The 15,546-nt window shown below is 49.2% G+C and overlaps 1 protein-coding gene across 2 annotated transcripts; it reads right to left on the bottom strand.

Moving 5' to 3' along the window:
- Positions 1 to 1,006: 1,006 nt before the first annotated feature.
- Positions 1,007 to 4,152, bottom strand: TMEM150B (transmembrane protein 150B). Of its 2 annotated transcripts, none has more exons than XR_014298163.1 (6): positions 3,997 to 4,152; positions 3,169 to 3,244; positions 2,683 to 2,742; positions 2,519 to 2,586; positions 2,196 to 2,367; positions 1,007 to 1,244 (listed from the first exon to the last, which is right to left on the bottom strand). XR_014298163.1 is itself a non-coding variant. In XM_082676598.1 (6 exons), the coding sequence occupies exons 2-6, from the start codon at positions 3,234 to 3,236 to the stop codon at positions 1,233 to 1,235; spliced, it is 336 nt and encodes a 111-aa protein (XP_082532724.1). In that variant the 5' UTR covers positions 3,237 to 3,244; positions 3,997 to 4,152; the 3' UTR covers positions 1,007 to 1,232. The 2 variants fall into 2 exon arrangements, 1 of the variants encoding a protein (XP_082532724.1); XM_082676598.1 differs by having other exon boundaries at positions 2,196 to 2,323.
- Between the last annotated feature and the right edge of the window lie 11,394 nt (positions 4,153 to 15,546).

The following is a 15,546-nucleotide window of genomic DNA, read 5'->3' as shown; positions in this document are numbered from 1 at the left end:
CATCCCTAAAGCAAGGCCTGGCACATAGTAGAGCCTGGTAAAAAAATTTTTTTAAATTATTTTATTTATCTATTTTTGGCTGCATTGGGTTTCGTTGCTGCGCACGGGCTTTCTCTAGTTGCAGTGAGCAGGGGCTACTCTTCATGTGGCACGTGGGCTTCTCATTGCGGTGGCTTCTCTTGTTGTGGAGCGCAGGCTCTAGGCGCGCGGGCTTCAGTAGTTGTGGCACGCAGGCTCAGTAGTTTTGGCTCACGGGCTCTAGAGCGCAGGCGTGGGTTGTGGCGCATGGGCTTAGTTGCTCCGCTACATGTGGGATCTTCCTGGACCAGGGCTTGAACCTGTGTCCCCTGCATTGGCAGGCAGATTCTTAATCACTGCGCCACCAGGGAAGCCCAAGCCTCATAAAATATTAGTGGAATAAATCCTTCATTCTCAACCTGGGTGGAAGAGAGCAGATTGTTGCCACCAAGGGGGTAAAAATTGGTTCTTGGAGGGTGAAAAAATATTAAATGTTACAATGGTTTCTGGCTTACAGATATAGTATGTATTATATTAAAATGTTTTCATATTAAAAACTCCATGGCGGGGTGGGGTGGGGTGGGGGGACCTTCCCTGGTGGCGCAGTGGGTAAGACTCTGCGCTCCCAATGCAAAGGGCCTGGGTTCAGTTCCTGGTCAGGGAACTAGATCCCACATGCATGCCGCCACAAAGAGTTTGCATGCCACAGCTAAGGAGCCGGCAAGCCACGACTAAGGAGGCCATAGCCCACAACTAAGGAGCCCGCGTGCTGCAACTAAGGAGTCTCCCTGCTGCAACTAAGACCCCACGCAACCAAATAAATAAATATTAGGGAAAAAATAAAATCTTCATGGAGGGAAAGGATGATTAGGAGAAAATGTCTAAAAAAGTCTTCTGGGGACTTCCCTGGCAGTCCATTGGTGAGGACTCCAGGCTTCCACCGCAGGGTGCTCGGGTTGGATCCCTGATCCGGAACTAAGATCCCACATGAGGCAGGGAGCAGCAAAAAAAAAAAAAAAAAAAAAAAGCTTCTGCGGGGGGGATATAATAATTAAAGGAAAAAATTAAAGAAAAAAGGTTAATGAACACAGGAATACATGATAAGTGAATGATTTGCTATGCAAATGTCATGGGGAATTTTTGTTAAGTTGGAGGCAGCCTCTTGTCTAAACACCCTGCGGCTTCCACGGCCTTTTGGCGGGAGAGGTTTGGAATCAGACATCATACTGAAAAACAAATAGATAAAAAATAAAATGATAAAATAAATCAATAAGATTTCTCCTATTACTAATCCATTTATTTATTCTACAAATATCTACTGAGCTTTGTGGCTAAGAATGTGGGCTTCTAGAGTCTACGAATCTGGGTTCATCTCTGACCACCAGGAACTGGCTGATAAAGAAATATCTCCGTGGGATTTGACCAAGAAGGACCTCCCTGGAGTTCTTGTGGAGATGGGTTAAAATAACCCTGCACAACGTATAAAGCTAGTGCCTTCTACAGAGAGAATACTCCATCGATATGGCAAACATTAAGAATAAGTGGGGAATTCCCCCGCGGTCCAGTAATTAGGACTCCACGCTTTCACTCCCCAGGGCCCCGGTTCGATCCCTAGTTGGGGAAATAGGATCCAGCCAAGCTGCGCGGTGCGGGGTGGGGGGCGGGAGGGGAAGTGAACTGAGAAAGTTTTTTTTTTTTTTTTTTTTGCGGTACGCGGGCCTCTCACTGTTGTGGCCTCTCCCGTTGCGGAGCACAGGCTCCCGACGCGCAGGCTCAGCTGCCATGGCTCACGGGCCCAGCCGCTCTGCGGCACGTGGGATCTTGCCGGACCGGGGCACGAACCCGTGTCCCCTGTATCGGCAGGCGGACTCTCAACCACTGCGCCACCAGGGAAGCCCATGAACTGAGAAATTTTATTATTAAATGGGGCTATGGCAGTGAATTACCCCAAACTCCTAGGGGTTAACGGAATGATTACAAAGAGCCTCCCACGAGGCCTCTATCTAGAGACCAGAACGCCCTCCCTCCACGGCCCGAGAGCCACAAGAGAAATACAAGTCCCAGGAGCCCGTGCGGGGACCAGCCCCCCAAACCAGAAGCCAGCGTCCCAGAGATGCTGGGAGTTGTAGTCCCAGACTCGGGCGGGCAAGAACCTGGGCTGGCCTGCTGCGTCTCACCTGAAAATTGCCCACTATGGAGGTGCCCAAGGTGCAGAGGAGCCCCGTCCACAGGATCAGCTGGTTAGGCCACTTTCCGACCCCCCAGTCCCGAAGCTGGTGGTAACGGAGAATGCAGGTCCAGGCGGCTGGGAGGAGAGGGAAGTGGGCGGGAGGCCCGAGTCCCAGACTCCTGGGTAGGGGGTGGGGGGTGGGGTGGAAGAGACTGTGGGTCCTGGAGTGAGTGCCCAGCTCCTGGATTTGGGGGAGGAGGAGGCTGGGTGCCGGGGCCCTCTTGGCTGGGTGGGGCTAGCACCGAACGAAGTGTGCGCGGGAGTATTTACCCAAAGCAGCTCCCAAGTTGAGCACCTGGCTGAAGATGCAGCTCTGAGGGGGGCTATTTCCACATCGACTGGGGGAGATAAAGGGTCATCCTGTAGCTCCTCAGAACCAGGACCCCCTTCTTTCCTCCCTCCAGACCCCCCCCAACCCCAAGCACCATAACTACCTGATATAGGGGAAGCCTTCAGTGAGGTTCACAGCCTTGTTGGCCACAGCAAGCGAAAAACTGAAGTCGAGGAGACATCAAAGAGAGTACAGGGAGTTCGACGAAACTTTTCTTTCTGTTACGCGCAGAAACCGGACTTCTAGCTCCCCCTCCCTCAGACCCAGGGGCCCAGGGCCCCAGCCCCTCCCCCCTCAGACCCAGGGGTCCGGGCCCCCAGCCCCTCCCCCCTCAGACCCAGGGGTCCGGGCCCCCAGCCCCTCCCCCCTCAGACCCAGGGGCCCGGGCCCCCAGCCCCTCCCCCCTCAGACCCAGGGGTCCGGGCCCCCAGCCCCTCCCCCCTCAGACCCAGGGGTCCGGGCCCCCAGCCCCTCCCCCCTCAGACCCAGGGGTCCAGGCCCCCAGCCCCTCCCCCCTCAGACCCAGGAGTCCAGGCCCCCAGCCCCTCCTCCCTCAGACCCAGGGGTCCAACCTGCCTCTAACACTCACACGGTCCAGATGCCAGCAGTAGCCCAGAATGCCAGGAAGGCAGGCAGCAGGGACAGGTATCCCCACATGCTGGGGTCTGCAGGGAGAGAGGGGCAGGGACTGAGGTCACGACTTTATCTCTGTCTCGAGACTTTATCTCTCTGTCTCTCTCGGGTGAGCAACCAGCCCTAAGGGTACAGGTGTGTCATATTGTGGCCACCGCCCCTGAGGCCTCCATTGGCTCCCAGGCATAAGTAATGGGCAAAGGTCCGCTCTAATGAGCCAGCTGTCTGCTTGGGAAACATTCCCTACATTTTGCGCAGTCCTTTGTCCTGATCTCCTAGTTTCTCTTAGCTGTCCTGCTCCCACCCAGATTCTGAGACTCTCCCAGCCCCTCCCTGCACTTCCAGCTTCTGGACTCCCCCCGATGCTCTCCTGTCCGGGCTCCCTCTGCCTCTCTCCACCCTGGGACTGGCGCTGCGTGAGAGGTTTGGGGAACATGGCTGGGTTGTGGGGTGGGACTGTCGGCGTTCCAGCAGAGCCAAAGACACTGTCAGGCCAAGAATATGACCTCCACACTCTTCAGGACCTCAACCCCAAACTGCCACTTCCGGTCTCAGAACCGAGCAGGCAGCACCTTAGCTTCCAGGGACCCCTAGCTTCCTTCCTCCCACTTTATAGCTTCAATGTTCAAACTCCCAGCCCTTGTCCTCCTCAAGACCCAGAAATCTGAGCCTCTAGCTCTCTCCACCCTTCCTCCCTTGGGGACCCAGAAGTCCAGGCCTCCAGTCCCTTCCAGAACTCATGCAATTGTTTCTAGCCCCTGAGGTCCATCCTCCCAGCTGTTACCTCCTTGGGGACGGAGAATCCAGACCTGCAGGTGCCTGCCCTTCTGAGTGTAGTTTCTGTCCTGAGGCAGTCGGGTGTGGGACCCTGGTGACCCTTCCTCCTTCCCCCACTGGCTTTCCCCTCTCTCTTCCTCTCTATCAAGCTGGAGTTCCTCACAGGCCGGGCCTGAGTGGGAAGGGCGATCTTAGTGATGACATCTCCATCGGAGAAACCTCCCTCCCAGAAAGCGACTGCTTCCTCTACCTGGACCGTTTTCTTCTCTCTCCGGCAGAACAAGCCTCAACTTCCTGGCTTCCTCCCCTCTTGGTACTCAGGTGTTTGTGTCCTAGGCCCCCTCCTGCTGCCCCAGGACCCAGGAGTCCAGGCCCCAGCCCCTCCTCCCTCAGACCCGGAAGTTCCAGCCCCTCCTCCCTCAGCTCCCCACCTCTTTTTTTTTATAAATTTATTTATCTATCTATCTATCTATTTATTTATTTGGCTGCATTGGGTCCACGTTGCTGTGTGCGGGCTTTCTCTAGTTGCAGTGAGCAGGGGCTACCCTTCATTGCGGAGCACGGGCTCTAGGCGTGCGGGCTTCAGTAGTTGTGGCTTGCGGGCTCTAGAGCTCAGGCTCAGTAGTTGTGGTGCACGGGCTTAGTTGCTCCGCAGCATGTGGGATCTTCCCGGACCAGGGCTCGAACCCGTGTCCCCTGCATTGGCAGGTGGATTGTTAACCACTGCGCCACCAGGGAATCCCCCTCTTTTTTTGTAATTGAAGTAAAATTCACATAACATAAGATTAACCATTTAATTTTATTATTTTATTTTATTTTATTTATTTTTTGCTGTGCCACGTGGCTTGTGGGATCCTAGTTCCCCAACCAGGGGAGTGAACCCCGGGCCCCTGCAGTGAGAGCGCGAGTCCTAACCACTGGACCACCAGGGAAGTCCCTAACCATTTAAAATTATACAATTCAGGGGCATTTAACATATTCACAATGTTGTGCAACCACCACCTCTATCTAAGGCCACAACCAAACTGCTTTCTCCATATATAGATTTTCCTATTCTGGACATTTCATATCAATGGAATCATACAATATGTGCCTTTTCATGTCTGGCTTCTCTCACTGAGCATGATGTTTTTGAGGTTCATCCGTGTTGTAGTAGGCAGTGCTTCCTGCCTTTTCATGACTAAATAATATTCCATCAATGCCAGCTATCTGGGGGCTCAAGGGTCTGAGACCCACTTTTCTCCTCCTCTGTGCTGCAGGATTTCCAGTGCCCCAGCAACTAGGACCTTCAGCTCTCAGGTTCCTTGTGAGTTTAAAAAAAAAAAAGCAGAGAAACAGACAGACACTATGAATATTTCTTGAAGGAGGAGGCCCAGCGATCAATCAGGAATAAGATCTCTGCCTTCAGTGGGTTCCCAGCCTGGCGGGCAGACACACACGGATCCATAATGAGAAAACAAGATGTTCCAGTGAAGGTAGCACAGTGCATGGGGGGCCCCAGAAGAGGAAGTGGCTAAGTAGCAATGGTGGCCAGTGTGCGTTTGGCTGCGGGGGACGTTTAGGAAAGTCTGATGAGCCACACTTAGAGGATACATGCAGGCTGCAGCAAGGCCTTCTCAGCAGAGTCCAGACGGTTCCTGAAACCAGGCACCTTAGGGCTGAGTGCCTTCTCAGCAGAGTCCAGACGGTCCCTGAAACCAGGCACCTGAGGGTTGAGTGCCTTTGTTTTGTCGACTAAAATAGAAATGCACAACCTGAGAGCTGTGAGTTTCAGTTTTATTTGGGGACATACTGAGGACTGTGGCCCACCAAACAGCCTCTCAGAGAGCTCTGAGGAACTGCTCCGATATCAGCATCTATGTGATTTTGGGGAAGGTGTACATGCCGTCAAGCACACGTCTCTGTAGAAGGTTGCTGCTACTCACGAGGAACAGATACCTTAGTTAATGACTTTAGTGCTTTTCTAAGTACGAGAAGATGTAAGAAATTGGGTTCATAAAATCTTCTCCTGAAAATATCTAACTCTCTGAAGGCCTGTTCTGCCAGCTTTCCCAGAGCACAGAGTGCCTCATTCCAGATCCCTGCCTTGAACACCCTTCAGGGTGTGTCGAAAGTGAGTAACTCCAGTGACTAATGACTCAATCCTTGTAGAGCCAAGTGGAGAGCGACATTCCTTAGTAGGCAGTCTGCTGGGTTACAGACTGTGGGGTCCACTAGGAGAAATGAGCCGGGACCCAAAGCTCTCAACTGCCATAAAGGTCTTGGATGTTATCCTGAGGGTACTGGGGAGCCATGGAAGGTTCTTGAGCAGAGAAGACTGAGAGGAGCTGATGCTGGTGGTGTGTAGACATGAAAAAGATATAATGATAGTAACTGTTACCCCATCTTACATGTCAGGCACTGCCCTATGTGCTCCATATGGGTTAACTCACTAATTCTCATGGCAGCCCTAAGGTGTCATTGCCGTAATTATGGACCAGATTCTCTAATCCTCATGAAAGTAGAATTCCTGGTTTCGTTTTCTTTCTTTCTTTCTTTTTCTTTTCTTTTTTTGGCCACATGCTTGTAGGGTCTTAGTTCCCCGACCAGGGATCGAACCCGTGCCCTTGGTAGTGGAAGCTCGGAGTCCTAACCACTGGACCACCAGGGAATTCCCAAATTCCTGGTTTCTTGACTCACTCCTACATGCTCCCCACCCCACCCCAACACACACACACACACACACACACACACAGAGACACACAGAGACACACAGAGCCCGGCGATCCTGAGGAAAAAGCATCTGGAATAATTCCAAACTTCACACATCTAAGTGATACCCGAGAAGATCCAGAGCTTTCAACCTGGCAAGACTTGAGTTCGAATCCCGCCTCTGCCATTTAAGAGCTGGGTGCCTGTAGGGTGTCCTACAGCTGCTGTAACAAAGTACTACAGACTTAGTGGTTTAAGACAACACAAATTTATTAGCTTCTGTTTCTGGCGGTTAGAAGTCCAAAATGGGTCTTACGTGCTGAAATCAAGGTGTGGGCAGGGCTGCGGTCCTTCTGGAGGCTCCATGGGAGAATCCATTTCCTCCTCGTCTTTTCCAGCTTCTAGAGGTGCCTGCATCCCTTGGCTCATGGCCTCTACCTCCCTTTGCATGGTGGGAGGTGCTTCTGTCATGACACCCCCTTCTCTGCTTCTCTGATTCTGATAGTGACCCCTCCTTCGTTTGTAAGAGCTCTGCGATTACGTTGGGCTCACCCACATAATCCAGGAGAATCTCCCCATCTCAAGACCCTTAATTTAATCTGCAAAGTCCCTTTCACCATGTAACTACCGCCAACACATGTCCTGGAGATGAAGATATAGATATCTTGGGCGGGGGTGTTATTCTGCTCCCACAGGGCCCTTGGGTGGGTGGGTGGGGGGTGTCTCAGTTTCCTCAGTCTGTAAAATGGGGCACATCGTACCATTTGAGAGTCTGACTGCCTGGGTTTGGGTCTCCGCCTCTGCCTCTTGCTGGCGATGTGACCTGCCCCAAGGGCTTCCTCATCTGTGAAATGGAGATAAGAATAACTAGCAGTGTGGAATTGCGGAGCCAACCCGCCTAAAGCGCTCAGAGCATGTCTGACACGTGTGCGTTTCTTTTTTTTTTTTGGCCGCGCCGTGCGGCTTGTGGGATCTTAGCTCCCCAACCGAGGATTGAACCCGGGCCCTCAGCAGTGAGAGCACAGAGTCCTAATCACTGGACCGCCAGAAAATTCCCTGACACCTGTGTGTTTCCAAGAGGTAGCTGCTGTTCCTGTTGCCTTTATCTGAATGTTCATGCTCAGAATCGAGTGAAAACAGAAAGCGTGGTCCGCCTTTGATGGGTGCCTGGCACGTGGCTATAGCTCAATGCAGGACGCTTCCTTAGTTTAGCTGCCAGTGGCAGGAGGGGGAATCAGAGCTCCTGGAATTTTGTTTTGTTTTGTTTGCCATTTAGCAGATATTGACTGAGAACCCACTGTGTGCCAGGCACTGTTCTAGACGCTGGAGATACAGCCGTGAGCAAGCAGACGAAAACTGCCCTGGTGGAGTGGAGCTCTAGCAAGTTCTCACCCCTCTCCCCCACCCACCAGTGCCCTCCTTCCGTTTCTTAGAGACCCCTGTCTCAGCCATGGCTCAGCATCTTCCTCCCGAATCCTTCCTTCCTTCATTCAGTAAACATTTCCCCGAGGTACCTGGGTTCCCAGGACTGCTCTGACCCAGCCGCTGTCCTCGAAGGGTGTCCGTGTGTACAGGGGATGTGTGCCCTAGAGCCCTGAAGGAGCCCAGGGGAGGGAGGGCTGGATGCTACCTGCTGCTCACTCTGCCAGGGAAAGTGTGTCCCCCACCTTGCCCCAGCTGTGCTTATGCCTGTCTGATTCCTGCTCCTCTTTCAAAAGGAAGTAAAGATGCCAACTCCCAGGTGCCCCGAGGCAAGACTTCCCCCTGCCCTGCCCTGGGCCTTGGTACCCACCTTCCTGCATTGGTACAAAGACTAGGCTTACTGGTGTCCCTCTGGTGGCTGTTTGATATCCTCAGGACATCCCTGAGAGGACTGGGGGAAGGGGAACTCCAACCTGGTGGGCTACGTTCAATTTGGGAATCAGGCTCCTCCCACTGTCCACTTGCAGGCTGGGGGCCTGGAATCTTCCGGATCCTTCCAGAAACAGGCTGCTATCCTGGCTCAGCTGAGGGGAAGAGGCCATGGTCTTCCTCTGGGTGAGATGATATTGCAGTTTCACTCTTAGGAAACTGCTTCTGCTTGGTGGTGGGAATCGTTTTCCCCAGAAAAGGGAACCTGCCCGGGTAGGGGATGAAGGCCTCTAGGGATCTCTGTTTTCTCAGCTGTAAAAGCAAGGATGATGATGGTGCCTGTGTCATGGGGTTCAGGAGTGAGTCCACGCAAGGACTTAAAACAGTGCCTTAGTGTTCACTGGCACATAGTGAATGCTGCATAAAGGTAGGTATTCACTGGCACATAGTGAATGCTGCATAAAGGTAGGTATCCACGTTGTGGGGTCCTCCAGGTTGTGTTCAGAACTTCTGCAGAGCGGGACTTCCCTGGTGGTACAGTGGTTAAGAATCCACCTGCCAATGCAGGGGACAGGGGTTTGATCCCTGGTGTGGGAAGATCCCACATGCCGTGGAGCCACTAAGCCCGTGCGCCACAACTACTGAGCCCGCGAGCCACAACTACTGAAGCCCACGCACCTAGAGCCCATGCTCGGCAACAAGAGAAGCCACCGCAATGAGAAGCCCGTGCACCACGTCGAAGCGTAGCCCCTGCTCGCCGCAACTAGAGAAAGCCCGTGTGCCGCAGCAAAGATGCAAAGCAGCCGGAAATAAATAAATATAAATAAATGTATAAGATAAAGATACAAATAAATAAATAAATTTATTTTTTTTAAAAAAAAGAACTTCTGCAGAGCCTCCTGCAACCCTGAGAAGTTGTGCAGCTCTGTAGGGTCGGGAGCTCGAGCTCAGAGCAAGAGGCTTGCTGTGTCCCTGGGTCCTCCAGAAGGCAAATGCTGCTGTGGCGTTAGCAATGTAAGAGATTTATTGGGGGGGGGGACACCAGTGAAAGGTAGAGGGGAGGGAGAAGAGGAGTAGGCGGGGGAGTCGGTCTGCCACCTGTAAAAGGAAAGGGGGGAAGGAAGGTATACTTAGGAAGAGCTTGAGACCATGCAACTCAGAGAGCTCAACCCAACGGGGAGATGCAGAGCAAAGATGCACGGCGGACAAATCCATAGGAACAGAAAGTAGGTTGGTGGTTGCCAGACGGGTGGGGAGTGATTGCTTAATCACTTCCTTTCTGGATGGTGAAAATGTTTTGGAACTTGGTAGGGGTGATGGTGGCACAAGAGTGCAGCGGTACCAAATGCCACTGAATTATACACCTCAAAATGGTTAAAGTGACGAATTCTGTGTTACTTGAATTTTATCTCAATTTAAAGGAAAAAAACAAACAAACAGATTGCCATTAGATGAGTCCCACATTGGGTGGAGGTGGTCAGGCCCCAGCACGGCCCCCACCCCTATGCTAAGTCATTGGTTGGGGGCTGCCCAAAAAGAATCTCGATCCAAAAAAAATAATAGTTGCAGGTACTGCAGCTGGGAGCTGTCAGCCAAATGCAGTCCTCACAGTTGGGTAAGTTCTTTATTGAAGGGGGATCCATTTTGGCTGCCATACTTCCCAACGTCACTGTGGGCAGCTGGGGTCAGAGCTAAGGTTTGTCTGGTTCTAAAATCTGGTTCTTCCTCCTACACAGTTGGTGGGAATGTAAGTTGGTGCAGCCACTATGGAGAACAGTATGGAGGTTCCTTCAAAAACTAAAAATAGAGCTATCATATGATCCTGCAATCCCACTCCTGGCTATATATCTGGAGAAAATTATAATTTGAAAAGATACATGCATCCCAATGTTCATAGCAGCACTATTTACAATAGCCAAGACATGGAAGCAACCAACATGTTCATCAACAGATGAGTGGATAAAGAAGATGTGGTACATATACACAATGGAATATTACTCAGCCATAAAAAAGAAAGAACTAAAGCCATTTGCAGCAACATGGATGGATGGACTTAGAGAATATCATACTACATAAGCCAGAGAAAGACAAATATCATATGATATCGCTTATATGTGGAATCTAAAAAAAATGATACAAATGAACTTATTTATACAACAGAAATAGGCCCACAGAAATAGAAACCAGACTTTTGGTTACATATACACACTACTGTTTATGAAATCGATAACAAACAAGGACCTTACTGTATAGCACAGGGAACTATACTCAATATTTTATAATAACCTAAAAGGGAAAATAATCTGAAAAAGATTATATATGTGAAACTGAATCACTTTGCTGTACACCTGAAACTAACACAACATTGTAAATCAATTATACTCCAATAAAAAAAATAAAATAAAATCTGGTTCTTTCCAGTGTACCATGCTTCTTCCTCAAATACCCATATCCAGCCAAACTTCCACCCAAACCACCCGTTCATCTGTGCATATGTTCTTGCCTTTATGCATTTATCCAACCCACTCATCCACTCATTTGCCTATCTATCCAACCATAATTTCTTCAGATATTCTTCCAGCTCTCCAAAGCTCCATCCATCCATTCAACTATCCATTCACCCACCCCTATGTTCTTTCATTCTTTAACCCGTTCGATCAATTCTCTGTTCCTGTTTAGCCTACAATCCATCCATCAATCCAATCATCCACTTTCCCATTGATCCAGTCCACTTAATCAACCATCTATTAGCTTCCTATGGCTGCTATACCAAATTCCCTCAAACCTGGTGGCATAAAACAACAGAGCAGAGTAGGGGGATGGCTGCAGTGGGTGGGTGATTCCAGGCAGGGCTGTCGGGGAAGGTCTCCTGAGGAAGTGACGTTGCAGCCAAGACCTGGAGCAGGTGAGAGAGTGAACCCTGTGAATATCAGTGGGCAGAGCTCTCCTGGCAGAGAGAAGAGTAGGGAAAGACCTGGAGATGCTTGGGACTTCCGGCTTCCAGCAAGGAAGCCGATGGGACTATAACAGAGTGAGCAATGAGGAGAATAGTAAGTGATTAATCAGAGGAAGAATGGAGACCATTGTAAGGACATCACATTTTAATCTAGGTGTGTATCCATTGCCTGTAGTTTAGGACGTCAAAAAACATTTATCATCTCATATGGTTTCTGTGGGTCAGGAATTCAGGAGTGGCTTAGCTGGATGGTTTTGGCTTGGGGTTTCTCCTGAGATGGCTGTCAAGCTGTGGATGGGGTATAATCCTATGAAAGCTTGGTAGAGACAGGAGGACCGTTTCCAGGGTGGTCACTCACATGACTGTCAGATTCAGTTCCTCTCTGGCTGTTGGCAAGAGGCCTCAGTTCCTTGCCCTTGCCTCGTGGATGTCTCCATAGGTGGTTGCCATGACCTCTTGACATAGCGCTGAGCTCCCCCAGAGGAGTGAGTGATCCCAGAGAGGATGGTGTCTTTGATAACGCAGCAATGGACATGCCATCTTTTCTGCAATATACTGTTGGTTACACAGCTCAGCCATGTTCAGTGTGGAAGAAGCTACACAAAGCATGAATCCTGGGGAAGGGGGTGGGGTGCAGAGTGAAGATCCTCTTGGGGGCTGGCTACCAGGGTATGAGTCCGTTGCAGAATTTTGAGCAGGATAATGATAATGCTATAGGTAGAGACAGATATATAGATAATTATGTATATGCATGTGTGCATATGCATAGGTATGTATATATAGATATAGGAATATGTGTATAAATTAACATAGTATGAATACTTATATTTTATTCTATTATTGTATACATTTTGTTATTACACAAGTAATACATGAAAACAGAGAGAAAACTCCCCACCAACCATTTATTTTTTTCCAGCTTTATTGAGGTACGACTGACAAACAAAAACTACGTATATTTAAGGCGCACACCATGATGGTTTTTTTTGTTTTTTTTTTTGCGGTACGCTGGCCTCTCCCGTTGCGGAGCACAGGCTCCGGACGTGCAGGCTCAATGGCCATGGCTCGCGGGCCCAGCCGCTCCGCGGCATGTGGGATCTTCCCAGACCAGGGCACAAACCCGTGTCCCCTGCATCGGCAGGCGGACTCTCAACCACTGCGCCACGAGGGAAACACCACCATGATGTTTTGATATATGTATACGCTGTGAAATGATCACCACGATATCAAGCTAATTAACACATCAGTCACCTCACATAGTTACCATCTTTGTGTGTACGTGGTGAGAACACTTATGACCTACTCTCTTAGCAAATTTCAAACGTACAATGTTTTATTATTAACTGTAGTCACCACGCTGTACATTAGACCACCAGAACTTATTCATTTTATAATTGGAAGTTTGTACCCTTTGACCAACCCCCGTTCCCCCCTCCCTGTAACCACCATTCCACTCTTTGTTTCTGTGAGTTCGACTGTCTTTTGGATTCTACGTATAAATGAGGTCATGCAGTGTTTGTCTTTCTGTGTCTATCTTTTCTCACTTAGCATAATGTCCTCCAGGTTCATCCATGTTGTTGCAAATGACAGGATTTCCCCCTTCCTCATAGATGAAAAATATTGCAATGTATGTATACACATCTTCTTTATCCATTCACCTGTCCACGTACACTTAGGTTGTTTCCATGTCTTGGTTATTGTGAATCATGCTGCAATAAACTGGGGAGTACAGATATCTCTTTGTGATAGAGATTTCATTTTGATATATACCCAGAAGTGGGCTTGCTGGATCACGTGATAATTCTATCTGTAATATATATATATATATATATATATATATATATATATATATATTTTTTTTTTTTTTTTGGCCGAGCAGGGGCTACTCTTCGTTGCAGTGCGCGGGCTTCTTATTGCGGTGGCAGAGCATGGGCTCTAGGGCGCAGGCTCAGTAGTTGTGGCGCATGGGCTTAGTTGCTCCGCGGCGTGTGGGATCTTCCTGGACCAGTGCTCAAACCCGTGTCCCCTGCGTTGGCAGGTGGATTCTTAACCACTGCGCCACCAGGGAAGTCCCTATTTCTAATTTTTTTAGGAAACTCCAAATTTTTTTCTCACAGTGACTGCACCAATTTACATTCCCAGCAACAGTGTACAAGTGTTCCCTTTTCTCCACACCCTCCTCCCAATCATTTAATTTACACACACATAAAAGTAGATATCCCTTTCCCCTCAAAATATGATCATCCCGAATTTGCTGTTTTATAGCACGCTTTCCCCCTTAATAAGTCACGTGCCACCTTGAGAGTTACCAAGCCCACGATATCCCTCCAGCAAGTGAATGACTGGTCTGAGGAAGCCACCTGCAACACAGGTATCTTCTAAGGCATGCTTCTCATACGTTCTGGAACGTCCCAATCACCAGTCTGGGTGATTCTGATTTAGGAGGTCGGGGTGGGGTCTGAGATTCTGCATTTCTACCAAGCACCCGTGGAATCCTGCTTGATGCTGCTGGTCTATGGTTACACTTTGGGCAGCAACATCCTGAAATGATTAATTATTAAATATTCGACCAGCCTCTCTCACGAGGCTGAACCTTGGAATCTATATTTTCACTACTTTCTCTAGGTGATTCTTTATTATTTTCTCTCTTTTTGTTTTTTGGTGGAGTTTCTTTCTTTTTTGCGGGGGGGTGGTGGTGGTAGAATATACATAATGTCAAATTTGCCATTTTAACCATTTTATTTATTTCTTTATTTTTGGCCTCACCTAAGGGCATGCGGAACTTCCCCACCAGGGATTGAACCTGTGCCCCCTGCAGTGGAAGGTGGAGTCTTAACCACTGGACCACCAAAGAAACCCCATTTTAACCACTTTAAAGTGCACAATTCAACGGCATTATGCACATGCACGATGCTTTGCAACCATCACCGCTCTCTAGTTCCAGAACTTCATCCAAAAAGGAAACCCCATGCCCAATATCAGTCACTCCCCATTCTCCCCAGCCCATGGCAATCACAGATCTGCTTCCTCCCGCCCCACACCGCTTTGAGGCATGTGTGATCTTATTTTCCCGACCAGGGATGGAACCCATGCCCCCTGCAGTGGAAGCAATGGAGCCCTAACTCCTAGACTGCCAGAGAATTCCCCAGATCTGTTTTCTGTCTCTCCAGATTCACCTATTCTGGATATTTCATAGAGATGGAATTACTCCATATGTGAATTTTTGTCTCTGGCTCCTTTCACCCAGTATGATGTTTTTAAGGTTCATCTGTGTTGTGGCATGTGTCAGAGATTTATTCATTTTTCCGAGGTGTCTCTTATGTCATCTGTGGGTCGAGAACCAGTTGGATCCTGTCCGGGCAGTGTAGCAGCAGGGGTTGAGAGTACAAACTCTGTAATGTGGTGGCCAGTTACACCTCCTTGGAAAGCCTCACTCTGCTCATCTGTAAAATGGGGATAATAACAGCCCCTCCCTCACAGGACTATTTGCAAAGTGACTGGAGTGTGCTAAGATCTCAGCAACTGTTAGGTACTATTGTTCTTCCATCTTGCGAATATGCTGTAATCGGTCCAACCAACCTCCTACAGCTGGACATTACGGCTCTTCCTATTTTGCTGCTTTTTCAACAAATGCTGAGACAAACATCTTTAAATATTTTAACACTTGTCCAGTTATTTCTTTAGCATAAAATCCTGGAAGTGGCATTGGCGTGTTAAAATGTTATTTGTATTATGAAATATTTCTGACACGTAGAAAAAGAACAGACAGTGAATACAATGAACTCAGGGCTTCCACCTCCGGGCTTAAAAAACAAAAAAATTACAAATAACAATGTTCTGAGTAGCTTTCCTGGTTGCATCCCTTCCGCTCTGCCCACAGAGGTCGCCACTGGGACTCCCCCGTCCCTTATCATACCCATGCAAGTTTGTGTATAATTTCATGCGTCCACACACAACCCCTGTTTTATGTGTTTTAAAACTGCGTGCATTCGACTATGTAAACTTCTGCAACTAGCAGCATGCTTTAGGGTTGTCCAGGTTGATATACAGAGTGCTGGT

Source organism: Grampus griseus (assembly GCF_964374135.1).
Source record: "Grampus griseus genome assembly, chromosome: 19".
NCBI lineage: Eukaryota > Metazoa > Chordata > Mammalia > Artiodactyla > Delphinidae > Grampus > Grampus griseus.
Note: the sequence above shows the minus strand (reverse complement) of the source record. Positions and strands in the feature narration are given on the sequence as shown.

Bases quoted from the DNA above. Each gene is read 5' to 3' on its own strand.
- TMEM150B (XM_082676598.1), bottom strand. From the start codon at position 3,236: ATGTGGGGATACCTGTCCCTGCTGCCTGCCTTCCTGGCATTCTGGGCT. The intron at 2,743-3,168 runs GTGAGTGTTAGA...CCTCGACTTCAG, and splicing joins ACTGCTGGCATCTGGACCGT to TTTTTCGCTTGCTGTGGCCA. The intron at 2,324-2,518 runs GTAAATACTCCC...CTCTCCTCCCAG, and splicing joins CAACTTGGGAGCTGCTTTGG to CCGCCTGGACCTGCATTCTC.